This window comes from Vanellus vanellus (assembly GCF_965231255.1).
Source record: "Vanellus vanellus genome assembly, chromosome: 19".
NCBI classification, from domain to species: domain Eukaryota; kingdom Metazoa; phylum Chordata; class Aves; order Charadriiformes; family Charadriidae; genus Vanellus; species Vanellus vanellus.
Genome location: NC_138924.1, coordinates 6735077 through 6755743, shown reverse-complemented (window position 1 = coordinate 6755743; position 20667 = coordinate 6735077). Strand labels below are relative to the sequence as shown.

At 38.3% G+C, this 20667-nt stretch overlaps 1 protein-coding gene across 2 annotated transcripts; it reads right to left on the bottom strand.

Moving 5' to 3' along the window:
* Window positions 1-2916: 2916 nt before the first annotated feature.
* Window positions 2917-20667, bottom strand: CRK (CRK proto-oncogene, adaptor protein). 2 transcript variants are annotated; one of them, XM_082493262.1, is made up of 3 exons: window positions 20405-20667; window positions 12117-12652; window positions 2917-6296 (listed from the first exon to the last, which is right to left on the bottom strand). In XM_082493262.1, the coding sequence occupies exons 1-3, from the start codon at window positions 20646-20648 to the stop codon at window positions 6159-6161; spliced, it is 918 nt and encodes a 305-aa protein (XP_082349388.1). In that variant the 5' UTR covers window positions 20649-20667; the 3' UTR covers window positions 2917-6158. The 2 variants fall into 2 exon arrangements, with proteins under 2 accessions (XP_082349388.1, XP_082349389.1); XM_082493263.1 differs by having other exon boundaries at window positions 6230-6296; window positions 12287-12652.

Sequence of the window (20667 nt, the reverse complement as noted above, 5' to 3'; positions counted from 1 at the left end):
ATTCACAGTTCTAAGAGGCTAGAAGAACTAGAACTTAAAATTGAGTATTTCACATGTTCCTCGCGGAGTACTTCTGAAAAAAAATGAAGCATACACTTAAATAATTGTGATAACACCGCAATTTCCAAAGTCAGAATGGTTTGAGAAAACTACAACAGATTATGCTTGGCTGATATAAATTTAATCTTCAAAGCTTTGCTCAGGGTGGCTGTGAATGAAGTCTCGTATCTCTCTTTTCCCAGTGTCTCCTAGGATGGGCGGGTGAAAGACTCTCAGCCCTCCTGAGCCGTAGAAGAGCACAAAGGCCGCGGCAGTTTCGATACAGAGCAGAGACTGAGCAGGCCCTGGCACCTCTTGGACGCCGCGTCAGGTATCCTTCTATTGATTGTATTGTGCCCACTGAAACAGGCTCCTGATGTGTGACTGAGGGCACACACCTAAAGCACCGTTTAAAGCACATTTTTTTTGAATCGTTGATTGTTTCCTGAGTCATTTTAACACGTATTATTTCAGTTGGTGAACAAGAGCTTTAGGGTATGTAAAATTAACGTAATCTTATGGTTTTCTTGCAAATAAATCTAAAAATATAACAGGGTGATCTTTATATCACTGTTTGCCTACCCAGAGAATCAACTGTCTGTTTTCATAGGACATTTTGGGCCCCAACTCTTTTTCAAATCTCAAGATTATCTAATCAGAATTCCATAAAAGAAAAAACAATGACACAAGCATGTCTGGACTAAAGTGAAAATTAGATGTCAAGTCCAGAAAAAAATAGGTGTTTTCAATTTAGTCAAAATATCATCAGAAAATGCTGATTTTGTTGAAATTGGGAAGCATTATATACCTCTACCTGTGAATTGTTTGGAAATAAACAGTACCATTACCAAGGCAGTTCTGGTAGGCACCCAAAAGATCCCAGAAGCATACAGAGTCACCATGTATTTGTGTAAATATACTAAAACTCATTGTGAGACTTGCAAATCACCTCTGCACTTCATAAATTTTGACCACGAAAGTCTGTTTTTCAACACCTGAATGGGAGCTGTGCACAACAAATTAGATTTGCATCAATTTAGGAACTTTTCTGTGATCCTCACATTCAGCAGGTACTTAAGTTGTAGAGAGCTCAACAATATAAATAAACCACCCCACTTTAGGAATACATTTGCCAAAAGTGAGGTGCATGCTTGATACGCTTGTTGAATTATAACATATTGTCTAAATACTACAAATATTTTTGAATGCAGTTGTTACAGATGGTATACAAATATTTGGAAATTGGTCAGGGATTTGGGAAGCATGAGGAGTAAACAGTCTAACGCAGGCAAATACACAAAGCATAATCTGCTGATGCAATCCTTGCTTGCCCCTTGCACCCTCAACTTTTACATGAGTCAATTCAACCACTACTGCAGCTGAAAACCATCGCTGGAAAGAGGGCGAAAGGAAAGGAGGGATTAGTTTTCTTCATGAGCCCTGTGTTACATCAGCTCACAGAGGAGTTCTGCAAACACCCATCTGAGGTTAAGCAGCAGGAGGGCTCAGCCGTCAGGGCAGTGTGGAAAGGCATGTAGAGCCTCTTCCTTTTGGCTGCAGCAAGCTCTTAAATTATCTCAGGTAATCTCATTAAAAGGCACTCTTGGATTGCAGCTCTGCTGCAGCCAAGTTGTACAAACACTGGAGCAAAGCTGTGGGCAGTACTTTTACCTATGATTTTTTTTTTTTTTTTAACTGAAGCTGGTAGAATAATCTTTATTGTGTGGAGACATAACAGGAAAACTTGGCTGGCATTTCAGTACACTGAAATGCAAAGTCACTCATTTAACAAGTAATGTCCCACTTGAAGACTCCACCAAACAACAGTGACCAGGAAAGTTACCTATAGTAGCCAGCCAACTGAATATGAATCAATTAAAATATGAGGAGAAAATATGAGGAACCATCACTGTAACGTAGTGACTAAAAAAACAAGTGCTGTCCTTGCTCTTACCAGCAGCAAGAAAAATTATTACAGCAATACTAACAAGACTGGTCCTTGTATGCTTTTATGAACAATGGACAGTGAAGTAAGTGTTTTAATTGGGAATGTACAGCATGGCCTTTTCCATGCAGCAAGAGCCTATGGAACTAGGGAGCAGCTCCAGAAGGCCAAATGCTTTGAGGGATTTTGAATGCCTCAAGGTTTTGGTCCATGACTAACTACAGCACAGCATGCTAAGGAACCCACTGGTATGGAGATAGAACTGTTCTTTGGTGTATACCCCAAATTAAACTGCCTTGCTTTAGATATAGTATTGCCATCAAAATTCTTATCCTTGGGGGCCTAGAGACCACTTCCCTTTGCAGCTTTTAAGCATAGCAATGGCAAAAGTAGGTCTACTGCAAATTCGTGTTACAAGTGTTCTCCCATGTGGGATATAGGCATTTTCTCATTTTCTGTGCTTCATCCCTTGACAGTACACTGCACATCTTAGTCTTTTATTGAAATGGTGCTCTCCCACTACCACACTAAGAATGAATAAACAGCTTTTTCATCTTTCCAAACAGATACATGTAATCCAAAGAATCCCCAAACTCTTTCCTGATACACCTGTGTAGGCAGAAGTGAGACTAACAGCCACAAAGTCTCATCTTAACATTTCTCATGAATCCTCTTCTGCAGTGCGAATATACTTTTCCCCCCACCCTCTTGACTCAAGGAACTCATTTGATTACAGAAAGTCACCTTGTTTCAAAAAGGCCATAATATTTTACTGGTTGATAACTTATTTTAGTTACCTTGGTTTGTCTTACTTGTGCAGGTATTAATTGTTTTCACATGAGCATGACCAATTAAAAATGACCACACCCGCAATTCTATTTTTAGATTAAATGCAAGTATTCCAATGACAACTGATTGAGAGGGACACCAAGTCAAAGTTTTGGCTATACTTTTATTTACTTCACGTACTATGAACATATACATTACATGCTACAAAAAAATAAAAAAAAGACTTTAACTGTCAAGAAAGTGGATAGTGTTATAATACAATGGCACATGTTCATATTTTTCTTCAAACTGGTTTGGTTAGAATCCTTCCCCAAAACCATTAACAAAAATGATGTGTTTTAAGATGATTAGAAATATTTGCATTATTAACAAATACAATTCAAACAGATTAACAAGATTTAACCAGGTCAAATATTAGTAAAAAGGCTGGGGTTTACCAAAATGAAATATATATTAAAAAACCATAGCAGCCAGTTGTACTTTTTAGTGTGATATAATGTATAAATGCACCAGAAGAACACAGTGTAGTTGAGCATTCTGCTTTCACGGTGTATTTCTAGAAATGATTATTCTAGTTCTAACACCTGCCTATGCACAAGAGACCAAAAACACAGCCAAGTAGAGACAAAAGATTGTGACCAACATTCTTAGCAATGATTTTTTTGCACGCATCAGGGAGAAGGGAGGGAACAAATAGAAGAGGATAAACAAAGGCCACAAAAGGATTTAATCTACATGTTCATGAACATATGTTCTACCTATTTTCCTTTAAGAGCTCGATATTTGAAATGTCTATTTTGTCCAAACGCAAACATATTCATTTCTATCACCTATGAAACAAAATCACATTTCAGCTTAGAACTGAATAGTGGAAAACAGTTGCATTAATGTATTAGTTGACTAAGAAAAACTGTTTGACAAGAACATAGGATTCTAGTGCAACAGCAGCTATTAAGACTCCTCTAGTTTCTTTTTTTTTTTTGCTCTTTCAAAGTGTACAAATATTCGCAATTTATACAGTCTTAACAAAAACACATCTACAAAGTTTGCAGGGTATTTGCTAGTTAATTCAATTTATGTCTTTCCTATTAAAAAGGCAAGACTTGCATAATAAAATTCCTTTTAGAAAAAAGTTCTTTTGGTATCTTAAAATAATTGCTAATTGGAAAGGTACAAACACACGGGCTTTCATTAACTGCAATTGGAAAAAATACTTCAGAACAAACTGTGTTAGTCTAAGAACACACAGTTCATTATGTTTCTTTTGCAATACCTGAAGAAAAATATAAGCATATATGGGCAACTGATAAACTCAGTATTAAGTCTGCTACTTAGAGTGCAGCCATTGGAAAAAAAAAAAAAAAAAAAAAAAATCAGTCATAGTAAATAACAAGGTCAGAGGAAAAATACAAATCAGCCTTAAAGAAACCAATGTGTTAAGGACCCTAGAGTTAGTTTCTCTTTTTTTCTTTTCCCTCAAAGTAAATTTTGTACTAAGCTAGAAGAGATCCCACAATCACTGGCATATCACCCTAACCAGGGTAGCAACAATCCAAGCTAGAATAGTACTGCAATTCCTTTGTTACCGTTGTTTTTACACCACTGTCACAACTGTCAGTTTTCTAATAATCTTCAGTAGTGCTTATGAGATTGGTGATGGAAAAGTATGATTAATGTACATTGGCATTAGTCTACAGAATTAATGAGTGCCCATTACCTGAAAATTAGTCAGACTCGCTGATGGATTAGTTTTGAAGTAAAACAACTAGTACTTAAATATAACAGAAATATTATCGTTTCCAGCATGTTACACAGTTCTGAGGTAAAGTGTTACCAGTATTCTGTTGTACGGGTCGGTGCCTTGCAGCAACAGCCTTTGCAGTGGGAACTAGCCCTCGCAGCATTTACAACCAACGAGCCATTCTAGTCACATGGTTTGTATCAACCAAAATAACATTTTCAGTTTGATACTATTTAGAAAAACTGTTTTGTGTGGATTACACTGTAGTCAAAGTTACAAAATTTGCTTAAGTTTGGTCACTAGAGTGCTGTGTTCGGAAAATGATCCAGGGTACAGGCAAGGGATAGTTACTTCAGTGTTTAATTTCAGTTTACAAAACTTACTGAATCCATTCTGATTTATGTTAGAGAAAACCAGATAATTAGAAGAACAGACTAAATAAAATCAAGCAGTGCATGATACCACCTATTCAATGCACTGATTTGCATTATGAGCTATGAAGCCATATTTACTCTATTATGCCTTTTGAGAATCAATCCAGAAGCAAACAAGTATTTTCCATTAGTTTATTAAAAATAAACTCCTTATGAATTCACTACCAAATATTTTACAGATGGGAATTAAACCAGAAGAGTCCCCAGAGTAACCTGAAAATAAAACTAATATTTGGTTTGTAAGTTCACCATGTTTGACACCAATTTGTACTGTAAGAGTATTGTACAGTAGAAGTATTGAAGAATTCCAGTAAAATTAAACTACCCCTCTATAATTTAATTGTATTGGAAAGCAGTGTCAATATTTTAGTATATTTAGTGAATCAAACACTGCTTTAAAGCTATGCATTAAAGTGCTACGCACATATTTTTCAGCACTGATATGGATGTTTACACTTCCATAAGCCTTGTATTTGTGGATAAAAAGAGATACTGGTGTGTTAATAGAAGTTTTAATTTAAAATCAGCTTCTACGTTTGAAGCATCAACAGTACTGAAGAAAGCAATTTAGTGTCCACAAACTTCTAGACTTCTGAGGTTGATCTGATCTGTCATTTACCATTAAAATGGTAAGCATCTGTAAATCATAAGGCTGTCCCCAATGTGCTCTACATAAATCTGTACTGTGCATAGTTAGCTGACCATGCAAAGTACTACATAGCCTTTCTAGGACAGAGACTTCAGGATGGAAAAACAAAAAATGGAGAAAGCTCCAGGATATATTTGTGAAATTTCTATCTATATATTGAATTGTTTAAGGTTGATGTTCACTGCCTGAGGAAGAAGCAACATAAGCAATAGGACTGGAGAGAGCTACAAATGTTGTTGTAACATCTACGTTACTGCTTTCTCCAACTGCTGCTGCTGGCAAGGTCCAGTCTGCTGTGCACATGGACATAAGCAGGCATTACAACCTATAATCATGTACTAGTTCTGCCACTTGACACACAAGTTATCTACGGTCGTACCCTGAATTACATGACCCTTGATTAAGGAATGGTGGTGTTCAGTCCCAGGGGTTTGCAGGTTATCAGAATGCTTATACAAGCAATACCGCTTTCAACATCTGTCGGAACATAGTCTTGATGGCATCTGCAATAAAAACAAGTTGAGATTGTTCCCATCTGGAAGCGCAACTGTTGACCCACACTCAGCTGAAGTCCTCGTCGGGATTCTGTTGATCCAGCAGGCGGACATGCGTGAATGGAAAGTGACCACGTCTGCCATTACATTCTCCTTCCCACTGACCACTCACGTTAATCTTTGTGACCTTTACCAGCTCACCGACCTGAAGGATAAGAAATAAGAAAATGTTACAATTCATAAAAACACATCCGATGAGCTGCTACCCCTCCCCTTTGGTGTCGATCACCCAAGTGTATCAAGATATACTTCTATAAAAAGTACTTTTACTCTTGACCATTTTTGATACACCAGCGTACCACCCAACATTATTCACTCCTGAAGAAAGCAGAGAAAGAAAGAAGTGTACCTAGATTAGGTGAGAGCTACCTAAACTGAAGAGCCTGCAATCCAACACCAATCTTTCAGAGCACTCTTGGGACTTAACATCAGCTGCTATCACAATAAATGCATCTCGCTGAACTGAGAGGCTTGCACTCTGCCTGTACTGCATCACCCTCATTAAGGGAGGGAAGGCTTGCAGGTGTACAAAGTGAACACTAATCTGCAAACTAGATGGCTCCTTAATTTTGGAATTCCACTAAGTGCTTTTCAGGCAGTATTGAAAACTTCTGGATAAGTGAGGGCTATATATATGTACAGCCACAGATTCTAAAACATTGGGAGAATACGTAGGGGAATAAGAAGCAGTGCTGTAAGGCTGCTCTGTCCTTACTCTGAGCATCCACAACTAGTCACTACTAGAGGCAAGGCCAGATGATCTTTCAGTCTTGTCCACCATGGATTTCTCACATAAATAAATTCCATAGATTTAGTAAAGACAATTGATTGTTTGGCTAAAAAAGAATAAAAGAATGGTTACTATGGACCAATGAAACAATACGATTTAGTTTAAAAGTATCCAGTTCTAATGTACTACACTATATAAAAACACAGTAATATATCTCATATTCTTATCTCCAACCTAATCTTCACGTAACCAATTGTAAAGGTATTGTCTCCCTTTGACAAAGGTGGAAGACTGCACAGCAGTGCCTTTCCCAAGGCTGTGCAGTCATGCAGTTCAAGTTGGGACCACAAGTCCAGGTCTAATCAGTTCCCAACTCAGTTGAATCTTGAAGGGTACGTTAATTAAGTAGCACTTATACAACCTAAGAAAGCATAATTTGCATTGTAAAGACAGTCACTGAAGAGTTAATAAATGCAATGCTGAAAAGCCGTCTACCCATTTCTAGCCCTCTGTGTAGAATTTTATCAATAATCGTATCTACAAGTAATATACAATGGTTTTCAGAACTCTTCCCAGGTCACTTTGGGATGGGCAACGCTCTTGGGACAGATATACTCTATTTTCTTTCACTAATACTGTAAATAAACTCTCAAGGCATGGCCACAAGCCTTACTACATTTCATCCAGAAATTCACTGAATATACAGTTACTAGTTTACACAGATGCTCATCACTGTGTTCCAAATTCATCCAAAATGGAATCTCATTATTCTCGCTTTCCAGGCAGTGAATGAAGAACAAGGAAAACAATTTAAGATGTTACCAATCTCCATTAATTTTACAGGTTTTAATCACTTGCAGTCTTTTGCCAGAACAGCTTTTAACAGTTCATAAATTCAAACCGCTACACGGACATTTAATTAAGCTTCCCATACCTCTGATGATTACTTATCTGGTAATGAGAGGCACGCTTGGGACTCTTGCTGTAGAGCTTTATTTTTTCCTTTTGTAGTCATTAGTATAGACATTTTAATGAATCATATTTTGAAGAAAATCCTCTTATGTATTTGCTACAGGCAAAAATAAACCCTTCCTTGACTGCTGAATGCTAGTTCCAGCTCTTTCAGAATTTAATCATGCAGTACGTATAATTTTGCTACTGCTAATAATCACTGGGGGGGTTGTACCAATAAAAATACTCTGTTGGCCAAAACAATACATCAGATATAATTTAACAAGGACAAGATTAAATGTGACAATACTAGAAGCAGAAAATCTTATTTCCTCATCACAAGCATTACAATAACACTATCCTAGATAACTTTAAATTACTTCAGACCTGGATATAAGCTATGTATCAGCCTCAAACGGGAAAATATATATATAACCTCCAACCCAGTAGGAAAGAAAAAGCACAAGTTGCACTTAGTTTGCTATCTGTAAGATATTTTTCTTAAGACTGCTGGCCTCTGTGCTCTCAATGAATATTGCACACTACTTTATGTTCATGTAGAGTTTATCTTGGATACCTTATGACAAACTCACCTGCAAAAGGTGGGTTCAACAGTACAATGATAGCAAGTCAGAATACGGGATGCTTGTGACACTCCCTCACACCCAGAACTATCCTGTAGCTGTTTGTATGGTTTTCAGGGGTGTTTCACGGTCATTGCAGCAAACGGACACCCATTTATAAATTCTCCTTATTATATGGAGCTATACACAAAATTTGCATTTCAATAATTGTTAGAAGAGGAAAGACCTCTGAGCTTAAATATTCTTTTTTTTTTTTACCATTATTGTAATTTCGTTTAGAAACCACTCTTTCTGATACAATCTTTCATTCACATTTCTTTTATATATGTCTTTAAACCTATCAAAGCTGGACTGACTTTAAGTAAGCATGGGTCATTTCATAAAGGCCAGCTTAATAAAATGCCTCCATTATTTCCTTAATAACTGATACAACTTTCTAGATCTGCTTTGAAACTCTGCATATTTATCTATCATTCAGATACTCTCCTGAAGACAATACAGAGAACCTTAAAAAAAAATTACTCATTATTACAAGTTCTTGAATTTTAAAACATTTAGACTAGAAGTGGAGTCTCTGAATTCTCCTCACTTTCAATATTGACTTGTGGTATCATTAGTCTTATTGTGCATCATCCCACCCAGCACAGCACCTCAAGAACAACACTGTACCCTGCTATAAAGCCAGATTTGTCTCAGTCTTCATCAGAAGTTTTAAAACTAAATATATCCCATAAGCTTCAAAGCAAAACTGAAGATTCATGTGAAGACTTCTTTATGCTGTGGTTTTATTCCAAGTACTCCTCTTTGGTAAGGTCAAAATGGCAGAGTTCTGCTACTGTTATAAAGAAAAAAAATAAATTCATCGATCTCATTCTCATTCACCACATAGATCTTCCCCTTTTCTACTCTCTTTTAATTAATATAGACTGACTCCTCAAGTTACAAGCAAAGTAAAAGTTATCTTGTCCATTTGAATCTTTTTTCCATAATACAGCACAGCCTTTATTAGAACATAATTTGCTCTGGTCTTCCTTCCCTGAGCTCTTCAAAACCGTGTCAGTTTTAAAATAATAGGATAGGACAGATATTCTGTTTGCAGTCTGGGCCAAAAATGTTTGATGTTAAGAATCTATTTTCCTAAGAGGGATCCACCCCCGCCCATGAATATTGCCAGATTTAAGGATAAGAGTTTTCATTTGGAAAGAATCCCACTTTCTATATTTATAGTTATTAAGAGGTCTGGGCAAAAATGGATTGATAAGATTTACATAATGCTTTCTACTAAGTTATCTAAGAAAGAGATCTTTAAATAAACAGAGAAGGAACACCATGAAGTGAAAGGGAATGTGAAAAAAAGGAGACAACAAGAAACAGCACTTTGATAGACAGGATGAAGAAAAACTTGGAGAAAACGAAGTGCGTATTGCTATTTTTTCCTCCACAGATATAGAAAGCAACTCAGTAACACTGATCTGAAAAGATAAAAGCTGCAAAGAAGCGAAGAAGCCTACCAGAAGCAGTGATAAATGGCTTACATTTTAAAACTAAACTTTCCCAATATTATATACAGAACAAAGAACCACCACTATTATTGCATTTCTTAAATGTAGAGCTGTAGCAAGACAAGTATACATCATCCTAACCAAGAGGTTCAGCATGTCAACTAGTAAGTATTTAAATACTTTTACAAGGCCTACAAATGCTATTGTTCTAATATAAAGGTAGAAAGAGATTATAAATCTTACTTAGATCCTTACACAGATGGGCAGATCCTCCACAACTCCCAGTTCCCCCCTCCCCAACACTTCAGCTATCTAGCACATTACCATCAGCTAGTAAAAGACACTAATAGCGCAAGTTAGCTCAGAACAGAGAGATGTTCTCTCTGAAACTACTTTCTAAAGCACAGCATACTTGACAGAACATGTGAGTTTTAGTGAAGAGGACTGAACTAATAGATCAGCCATGGCACTCACAACCTGTTCTTTAGCATGTAAAGGATTTGGCTTTCACTCAAAGTTGCTTACGATGGCCTAGATTACCAGTATTTCCTCACACTCTCTATTTCACTCCATGCTACCAAAGTGTGAGTTGGGCTGTGTTGTGGGGTTCTGCTTTAAGTGAAATAAAATGTAAAGTTAAGCTTAAGACAACAGTGGTAGCACACTAATAAATAAAACAAAATCCAGAAGGAAACCCAAAAGGTTTTGATAAATATGCCACAACATAATCTCCAATGGCTGAAAGAAAATCTAACATCTGGTAATTGCAACAGTCCACAATGACATTCAGGAATACTTCTAAGCTCCATCGGGTAGCTGGGTGGAGAAAGTGAGAAAAAGAGGTAAAGAGACAGCATTTTAAGCTGTATGAAAGTCTGAAGGTTAAAATCTTTGTATTTCCCCAAATCTGGTGAGTTGGCATAAGTTTCTATATGTGCTTCTCAACTCAAATTTACATTCTGTATCCTGTCTCTCTTTTGATTCAGAAATACAACAGAAGGTATAGTAACTCAGTATATTTACATTGCTTCCCTAGACAAATTTTTTACCTACAACAGGGAAAAATTTCACATCTCCCAGACTGTACATCAATGATCAGATCTGTAGAATGTGCGGCATTCGCCAGTTCTGTACAAAAGACACATACCTATAGCTGCCACATCACTGAAGTACCTTTTGTGCTATGCACGATTAAACGAAGTATTTGAGAGTGAGGAGGAGATACTCTGACTCAGCACAGAAACTGTTTTTTCCCAAGTACTTAAAATGTTATATAAACAGGAAGTCAATTAGGTATCAGGAAATTCCAGAGCCTTTAGCTCAAAGAAAGCCTAGATTAAAGGATACAATTTACATATCATCCTAAGGCAAAGGTCTGCCACTGAGAATACCTTAATCTCAATTTCCTCAAATGTAACTTGGGGGATAACTATCCGATGTGTAGAGTTAGAGCACTCTAGTCTCCTTTTCAAGAGGGGAAAAAAACAACAAACCAAAAAGGGCATGTACAAGTACTTGATTGTATCAGGAAGTGAATCAAACTTAGGGAAACTCACTGCTTTATTACAAATCTTACTCCATCAATCACTGCTTTACACGAGACCTCCCTAATGAATTGTAATGCATGTTCCTGCTTCACAAACTAAAAACCAAAGTAATCTGCTTGAGGTCAAGATGTTACAATAAAACCCTATGTGAGATCATTATCGTCATCTCAGTCTGTGTAATTTTAAAGTGACTATCAATGTTGCTACTGATTGCTTTTAAACTCCTGACAGGTTGAAAAATCCCAAACAAACAAACAACAAACAACCCAGCACACCTTCTAAAGATGGGGTGAGGCAAGCAACAATGAACAGACACACAACTTATGAATTGCTCCCTCTCCCTCCCCACCTAAAATAAAGAATTCAGAAGTGAAAACATAGATGGGGAAACACTTATGTTAGTGATGTTTTGACAAAAGACATGATATTGGTTCAGTAACCTAAACATGCTATAATAATCAAACTCTAGTCTACAAGTGACTCTAGTCACTTATTCGTTTAAAAAAAAGCTTTTATCCATAACTTATTAATCATGATGTAAAAACAGTATTACAATGCTTTTCCCTTTCTCATTCCTACAAAACTATAATGTGATTGAAAGGGAAATCCCTTGAACAGATCTCTTCTTTCTAAGTTTTGCCCATTATGTACCTCCAAAGCCAAGGCTGTCTTGTCGTAGGCATTAGGGACTCGCTTCTGGATAACCCGGGCATAAATAGGGCCATTCTGAAGGTTAGGGAGCGGAGTGTTGATGCTGGGCTGGGCATAGGGCCCTGGCTCCGGCCCACCCAGTGGTTGTGGGTGGGAACTATCCTGGTTACCTCCAATCAGAGTAGATACTGAAGCAGAGGAAGGTCTATACTTCTCGACGTAAGGAACAGGTATCATTCCCCTCTTTCCTTCGCTGTCTTCTGCATTCCACCACTGCTCTTCAGGTTTATCCCGGATTCTCAGTATGTCTCCTTTCTTAAATGGAAGATCTTCTTCATCATTTCCATTAAAGTCAAAGAGAGCTCGCACATATTCAGCTTCCTCCTGCCTGAGGATAACGCCACTATTCTGCCTGGATCGGGAAACTGGTTCTATCAAGGTTGTAGTGTCCAAATAGTGTATTTTGTAGAATTCCAGTAAAGATGGCAAAGAATCAAACTCTTGGTCACCTATTCGAAATCTGGTGGGATTCAACCCTGAAAGAAGAAGGCAATATGTCAGAGAGCGCACACAATTGTTAAAACTGTTAACTAAACATTTGAGAAAACAAATATATTTCAGATAAGTAATCTGATATTGAATTTGGTCATCTTTAGATTAATATTCATCATATTCAGCTTTTCTGTGTATTTCTAACCAAAGACAGCACTATCATGAACCTGATAAGAGTTTTATTTTTAAAGATTTTGTCAAAGAGGGGAAAAAAAATTGTTTGGCACTGCCAAACTTCCCGAATTAGGATAAAAATAACTTGTTTCCTTGAATGTTGTATGGACCCAACAAATAAAAATGTTCACTACATCTGAGTTTCTCAGGAGCCTATACAATTTTCACTAATAGACCATTCTTTTTTTTCTGTTTTATACTCCAAATCCAGAAAGCAAATGAAATTTTTATACAATTTCAAGAAAGTGATTTTTTTTTAACTCTCTCTTGCAGTTCAAACTTATTTCAAACGACAACACCGCAGTAATGGTTATTCACCTGTTGTAACGTATCTTGGGTTAAAGACATGGACACTATGAAAAACTGCTTAGCACAGCAGCAAATAATTTATGTGAATGAGCAAATGGAAGTTATTTTTCATTTTGATAAAAGATACCGTAGAGAAAATTATGTACATTTTATGCAATGCAAAGCAACAACACATGTTATAATAATGGGTACAATTCAGTCTTTTCATCTCGAGTCTTGTAGTTTCTTTGCCATATTTGTCAGAGGGAGCCTAAGATATAAGTCCAAACCTCATATACATTAAAATAGAGATGATGTTCATATTCAAGTCATTAGAAGCATCAAAGTGCAGATATCCATTTCAGTTTTCAATTCACGTGCTGCACTTTTTTCCGTTTTATGTTCTTCAGGCTCAGCTGGGGAAAAACATACGCACAATGTTCTATTTCCACCATGCACCATACCCTGTGTAATCAGTTATGGGAAGAATTGTGGAAGGCTGGGGGAGGGTAGTGGAGAGGAAAAGATTTATGCTTTAATGAGTAACTCTTTTAGCAAGAAAGAGATGCTTACTTTGCAAGTCTGTTTCTCTGCAGGGAATATCTAACAGTTCCGAGACTTAGCTCTTGAGTACAAAGCTAGCAGAATTCTTCATGCTGTCACTGATCCAAAACCCCCTTCAAAGTAGCACTGTCAGCATGGAAAGCTAACATTACAAGAAGTTCTTTCAAGAGAGCAAAAAGGGGTTCCAATAGAGAAAAGGGCAGATTCAATAAGATCAACACAGACAAACACCCGATAAATAAATTTTGAAGTATCCTGAAGGAACATAAACATTACTGAAGCTGGTTACAGGAAATCCAAAGCAGCAGAACTAAGTCATCGGAAAACGCACATTTACATGCATTAACAGCCCTGAAAGGCTGTTCAAAAGAAATCAGCAGAAATACAGTGAGCCAAAAAAACAAAGCAATACCCTCAAAAAATTACAAAAAAAAAACAACCCACAAACTGGCATCACAAAGAGATAAAGAAGCTAATGTAAATATCAGTAAGAAATACGAAATATAGAAAGAGAAGTTCCACCTTATTCTCCCTAAGCATAATGCTGAAAAGATGCAAAAACTCCCTCAAGTTTTGCTGATGAGATGTAACTTAACAGCTCTAGACTTAGCAAGAGCTCTGGAATTTCAGTTCGTAGCTCTGTGGTCTCACAGGAGATGAATTCTGGCTGGACAAGCAGCATCCCCACAGCACTTCAAAACAGCCGAAGCCCACTACGTAAGCATATAATATAATCTGGGAACGCTGCACTTGGGCTAGCAAGTGGGAAACCAGGCTTTGTAACAAGTGGTATAGACATCAAATTTCAGGCAAACCTGGTGAGAGAAACACAAGTGTATATCTGCTACTATTTTAGATGTGAACCTTTAAGGATCAAGGCTTATGTAGACTCTTACATCAAAAGAAAAAGTCATAGAAACTTTAAGACCAGGGCAGCAATGATCTTTGAAGTCATATGGAGAAGACTGAATCTCAGGTAAGTTCACTGACATTCAACTTACTTCACATACCAGAAATCTACAGCCTGAAAGACTAATTTACCTTTGTAAAACCTGCTACAAACTGACTCAGTCAGAAGGCCGAGATCTCCATCTCCAGCAAATGTACACAGAAAAATCATAAACTCATAGGAAATGAGCAGTTCAAAAGTAACATTCATCAGCTTTGTCAGCACCAAAATCATCACTAGGATGAACAAGGGGTTTTGTGGTGTCTTTTTTTTTTTTTCTTTTGAACAGGTTTGCCCTCTTGAATTAATGCATAACAGCCTGAAATAGCTGCCAAATCTCGAATAAAACCAAAGTTGGACTCTAAGAGGAAAGTCCACTGGAACCTTATGTACAGGGAAGGAGCAACTGAAATCAGTGCACTGTATCCTGGAAAATCATGTTCTATAAGACATTTTTTCCACAATTGAAGAAGAGTGAGAGAACATAGACTCTCCAAATACATTCTAGGATCAGAAAGATCAACGCAATGCTTGATGGGACAGAGAAGCAGAAAGGAGATGTTATCTTCACAAAGAGAACACTCCCAGAATACCAAATGCACTTCTGAAGCTTTTGTTGTTTTGGATTTTTTTTTTCAATAAAACAAACTACAAAAATCAAAAGCCTGGAAAACCTCTTTGCAACAGGAAATCTATAAACTTAATCCAAATTAATTACCAGAGAGTATAAAGGCAGCAACCTGTCCACTGGAGAATTTATACAGAAGACTTCTAAATTCAGCTAAAATAGGCGTAAAAAGGACAAAACAGTTGAAAGTCACAAGTTTGAAATAAAATACTACACCTTACCAAGCGAACAGTAAACTCTCCATCAGTTTAAGTCTTTTGTGTATACCCTTGTTCAGCTACAAGGTAACGATGCTCACTTACGTAGCAGGGAAATAATTGTATTCACTATGGGATTCGAAGTTTTGTCATTCCCTGGGAAAATGAAATTCAAAGAGTAACAGATTTCAGGCTCAGAGGAATCCTTCGGCTTCTTGTTTGAACTGCAATACTTCTCATATCTGCAGGCCAGTGGAAAAATTAAGGCAAGATCTACCACAAGAAAAAGTTACAGCAACAAGGCAAGTGGGTTTTAGAAAAGCAGAGCTGGTTTCCTTCATGATTCTGGGACAGTTTTCTTGAAGGCACAAGTTTGAGCAGCACATTGTCCACATCTTCTGAGGGCTCTCAGGAAGAGGAGAAGGCGTGTAAAGGTAAGTCTGGAGGAACTTTAGTCACTTCCTATTGAAGTTGGACAACGAGAATACTAGAAATTCTCTTCCCTTCTCCCCGGCTCTGCACAGCCAAAGGAAAAATAGCTGCTCAGCTCTCTTCTCTACCACCAGCACTACTCAGGTCTGTAAGATGATTCCTTTGAATGAGAAGCACAAGGGGCTGAGTATCATCTTTCTTACTTATTCCACCCTAGCTCCATCTGCGCTAGGACTTAACCTGATTCCATCCATTTCAGCATGTCAGAACACCTACGGAAACCTCTGCTCTCAGGAAGGTGGGGAAAGAGTTAAAATCCAAAGTGTCCCAGAATTAAAGAAAGTTTCAAATCTGGAGCCTGTCAGTTCTCTGTTTATGATGCACATCCCCTCTTGACAAAACACTTTTACACTGTGTTGGCTTCATGTCAGTCTGGAAAAGACGGTTTACGTATGTTTTAAATATAGTACAGATACTGTGGAAGTGGAGGTATAAAACACCTAATATTCTACTTCTTGAGAATGTGGACAGGTGGAGTAACCACAAAGCAAGTTCTCACTTTTTTAGGCATCTCGGGGATTTTACATTTCTCTCTTCATTCCAATTGTGTTAGTGCCACTAGGCACTTTTCCCTTTATTCCTAAGCATTGGTAAACTTTTCAGAGCAGGGAAGACCTCACAGAAGTACAGGTTTTCATTTTTGTTTCTAGATCTAATCCGTAACTGTGCCCCCCTCCTCCCCCCCAACTTAAAAAGCATGTTTTGGGGGAAAAAAAAAAAAAAAAAAAAAAGCTGTTCTTACCACGAGACACAAGGCTCTCATTTCAAAGACAGACATCACAGTGATGTAAGCAAGTTTCCTCCTGGAACATATGGGAACTCTGCTATGAAGCCATCACATTCCAGCCTGTGCGTCTCCTCCACCTTTCTCCCTTGTTCTTAAGTACCTCCCTACTCATGCCTGAGCAAAATTAATAAATACCCATGGATGTTCCATAAAAACAGTAAAACCCCATTCATGGCTCCTGAGAAGAACTCTAAGCACACCAGGAGAACATAAGTTCTCACATAAGTTACATATTGTCATTTCTGCAGATAATCAGAAGATGAGAGAAAAGTAGATGTGTAATGCATATGCATTTCAAGCTTCCAACAGTTTGCATTTTAAGACCTTAATATAAAAAAAACCCACACCCAAACACAAAAAAAAACCCCAAGTGTCAGAGTTAAATCATACTGCTCAGACATATCTAAAGCCATTTCGCATAGAGCTGAGTCGGATATCATTATGTAAAGATTATGTGATTGCAGGAAATACAGTCTGATTTTTTTTAAATCACAATGGAAGTTATTTAGAAGCACGAGTTAAGCAGCATGTTCTTAAAAGGCGTGAAAACACCACCTTCTAGACTATAGCTGTCATACCCTCCTACTTTAGAGAGACAAATTTCACAACACTAACATTTCTAGCTTTATTACATTGTACTTTCAATAGAAAGCATATCTTTCTTTAGATATTTTAGGCATTTTGTTTTAGTGCATATCATACATTTTTACCCCAGACTCACACATCAAATTGCAAACATATGACGTATTTAAATATTTCCTCTATTGTCCATGACCATGGTAATGCCTGCATGGAGTACTCTGTCTTGTTTGGGATTTCTTTAGCCCATGACTGTGATATTTCATCACAAATGATACCCAATTCCAACTCAGTTGTTAATCTCCATCTCCACTGGAAACAGAATGTTTTTCTTTCCTATAATTGAGCGATTTATCCTATTTTCTTTTAACAGCCTCAAAACATTTCAGGAAGACATAGCTATTTTGAGAAGTTCCGTTAAATTCTTTTGTCCTCACACTGAAAAATCACTTGTAAGAAGTTAGAAACTGCAGCATACCAGGCAAAAGGTGAATTTAACAAAATGTTAGCAAGTTTATTTTATACTTTAGAAATGGAAAAAAGTATCACATTTTGTGACATTATGGCTTTTTCTATTTGGGAAGTCAAAGCTCCTCATCTCATTCATTCTGTATGGAAGCTAGGTTCCTAGTATCCCCTGTACACAGCAGTGTTAAAGCAGTCACGAATTGCACTAACGCTTACCGAGACTCACAAAAATCAACCTAGAACCTGATTTGTCATATTCAGATTTTCCAGTGAGAACTGTGCATTTGCCAAACAATCAATTGCTAAAAAAACTATACCATACAATTGACATAGTAAAGTTGTTCTTCCTCGTGCTTTAGCTTCACCACAATAAATAAGCATGACAATTTGCAAACATTTACCTCATTTTACTGCATTAGCTTCCCTATCCAAATGTGAAACCATCTTCAATCTTCTACCAATGTTTCTGTCTGCCTCCCATTGCAAAACATCCCTTTTACATCCACTTACTTTTTTCTGAAAGAAAAACTTAATTACACTTTAAGTGTAATTTAATATACATACACCCCCACACCTTCTTTGGTTTGAGTGGGAAAAGACAGCAGTATTAGCATGAAGGCAAGACTTATTTAAAACATAAAATCTCAGCAGAGTAGTTAGTATCTGTGATGCATCACCTATCTTCATAACATCCAGGAGAAAGAAAAAAAAGAGACCAACCGAAACATAATTATACTTTTTAACATATATTAAGCCTACTGTGCCAACAGCCTATACAGCTACAATAGCAGCTACTCTTCTAAAACACATAAACATTTAAAACAGAAGAGAATTACCTAAGGGGCCTTTACTGATTTTTAAAAAGAACACCAAAACTCCAGAATGTTTTAACACCCATAACATCAGCCAGCCCACAGAACACCACAAAACGTTACTGAGCTCAAGAATGTAACAGAGTAAAAAAGTTAGGATGGCTGTGCACTAAAGTGATACCACAATAACATGAAAAACACTGTTTTTTCAGAAATGAGTTGCTCTCCAGAAAACAACTGCCCAGAAGTGACAGGCACACATACTTCAGTGTTTTTCATCACTACTATCTTTAAAATCCTATTAGGCTGGATTCCACAACAAACCACCCTGGTAACTTATTCTGCTCTAGGTAACACCAGTCATGTGTTTCAACAATCCCCTCATCAAGCCTCCGCAAACCTATGGCAATAAACCTCTGTCTTCACAAACACAAACCAATAGGGAATCCACCACTTCTGACTTCTACTTTACTTCCAGCTGAATTCAGCCACCTTTAACTTCTACCTTGTGGAGCTTTTTGTGACTCACGTGCACTCTGCAGCTGCAGGAGGTTCCTGGCATAAACATGACGACTTTGGGCTTTCCCAAATTTGCCAATTTGAAATGTTCTTCTGAGCAGAGGAAATTACTATTGAACGGTGCGAACCTACTGTCAACAGTTTTGTTTTTTCTTAGATTATCTCCTTCTTAGTCAACTATGGTCTGCGCAGACTGAAAAATCCTTTCCATAACAAGTACTGTTGCATCTCCCCAACATAGGTCTCTTATTCCAACCATAGATCTACATCAGAAGTGACTGTCTCTGAAGCAATTAACATACTGTTTACTTTCTGCCAAATAAGTTCACCAAATCTCTTACTATATATGTTTACTATACTTCAAAATTATGTAGTGGTTCCTTTCTGAGATGCTAGCAATACACCCACATCATTTTGCAAGCATTAATACCCAAACTTGAGCAGTTCCACTACCAACTTCGGTGATGTCCCCAGCAGGGATACTGCTGCCTTTGTATTTCATGTTCTTATTCATCTAAGGACACTACATTGCTGGGGGTTCTTACTCATTTAGTTACACTTGTACTTGCAGAAACGCTGCTTCTCATGGCATTTTCCCTCTGCCACAATCAGTGTCTCCTGCTCTATAAGCGTTACACTTAAACACATTGTTTTCATATTAGATGTTAGGTTGATGACGAATAATATCAAACCTCCCCTTTCAATACAGCGGGGAAAAAAAAATAGAACTTCACATCTGATTTAAAGGAACAATTGCCTTTACATTCCTGAAGAGTTTCCCCTACTTTAACAACCCACATAATACTTTGACTCATGACTCGAAATTTAGCCTCACAGTCTGCCTTCTAACGCGTAACTATCTTGTCAGAATTTAGACTTTTAGATGATGCTTCCACAGAACCGTCCCCCGGCTGAGATGACATGATAAATTATTAACTATAGTTAACTGATTTATGGAAACCACAGAAGGTGCAAGCGCTACAGCTGTAGCTGCAATAGGAGGGCTGCAATAAGCGCTCAACTCCAGTCAGTGCATGTTTTAACTACGAAATCAGGTCGTCGCAAGGCAGGTGCAGGCAGACGGGCTCAGCTCGGTCCGTAGCCCCAGCTGCAGAACGCGCCTTAATTCCACTACAAAAGAGCTTCACGACCTGAAACGCCGCCCGGGAGGAGAGCGGAGCCGCCCGTGGGGAAGCGCAGCCCGGGACTCGGCTGCCTCAGCTGCCCGCCCCGGGGCGGCAGGGGCTGGGGGGCACCGCCAGCCCTGGGGGTCACTCACCCGGGGCCCCAGGGCCCTCGCCGCCGGCCCGCCGGCCTCCCGCCGGCCCCAGGCTGTTGACGATGTAGTGCGAGACGCGGGAGCTCTCGGACACCGAGAGCACGAAGTCGCCGGGGATGGTGCCCGAGTCGCGCACCAGGAAGGTCCCGTGGCGCTGCCCCTGCAGCAGCGACACCGCCTCGGCCCGGCTCAGCCGCCCCCAGTACCAGCTCGCCCGGTCCTCGGAGTCGAACTGCCCGGCCATGGGGGCCGCCCGCCCGCAG

Coding starts and splice junctions, on each gene's coding strand:
- CRK (XM_082493262.1), bottom strand. CDS start 20,648: ATGGCCGGGCAGTTCGACTCCGAGGACCGGGCGAGCTGGTACTGGGGG. Junction 12,653..20,404: donor CGAGGGCCCTGGGGCCCCGG/GTGAGTGACCCC, acceptor TTCTTCTTTCAG/GGTTGAATCCCACCAGATTT. Junction 6,297..12,116: donor AGACAGCCTTGGCTTTGGAG/GTACATAATGGG, acceptor CTTATCCTTCAG/GTCGGTGAGCTGGTAAAGGT.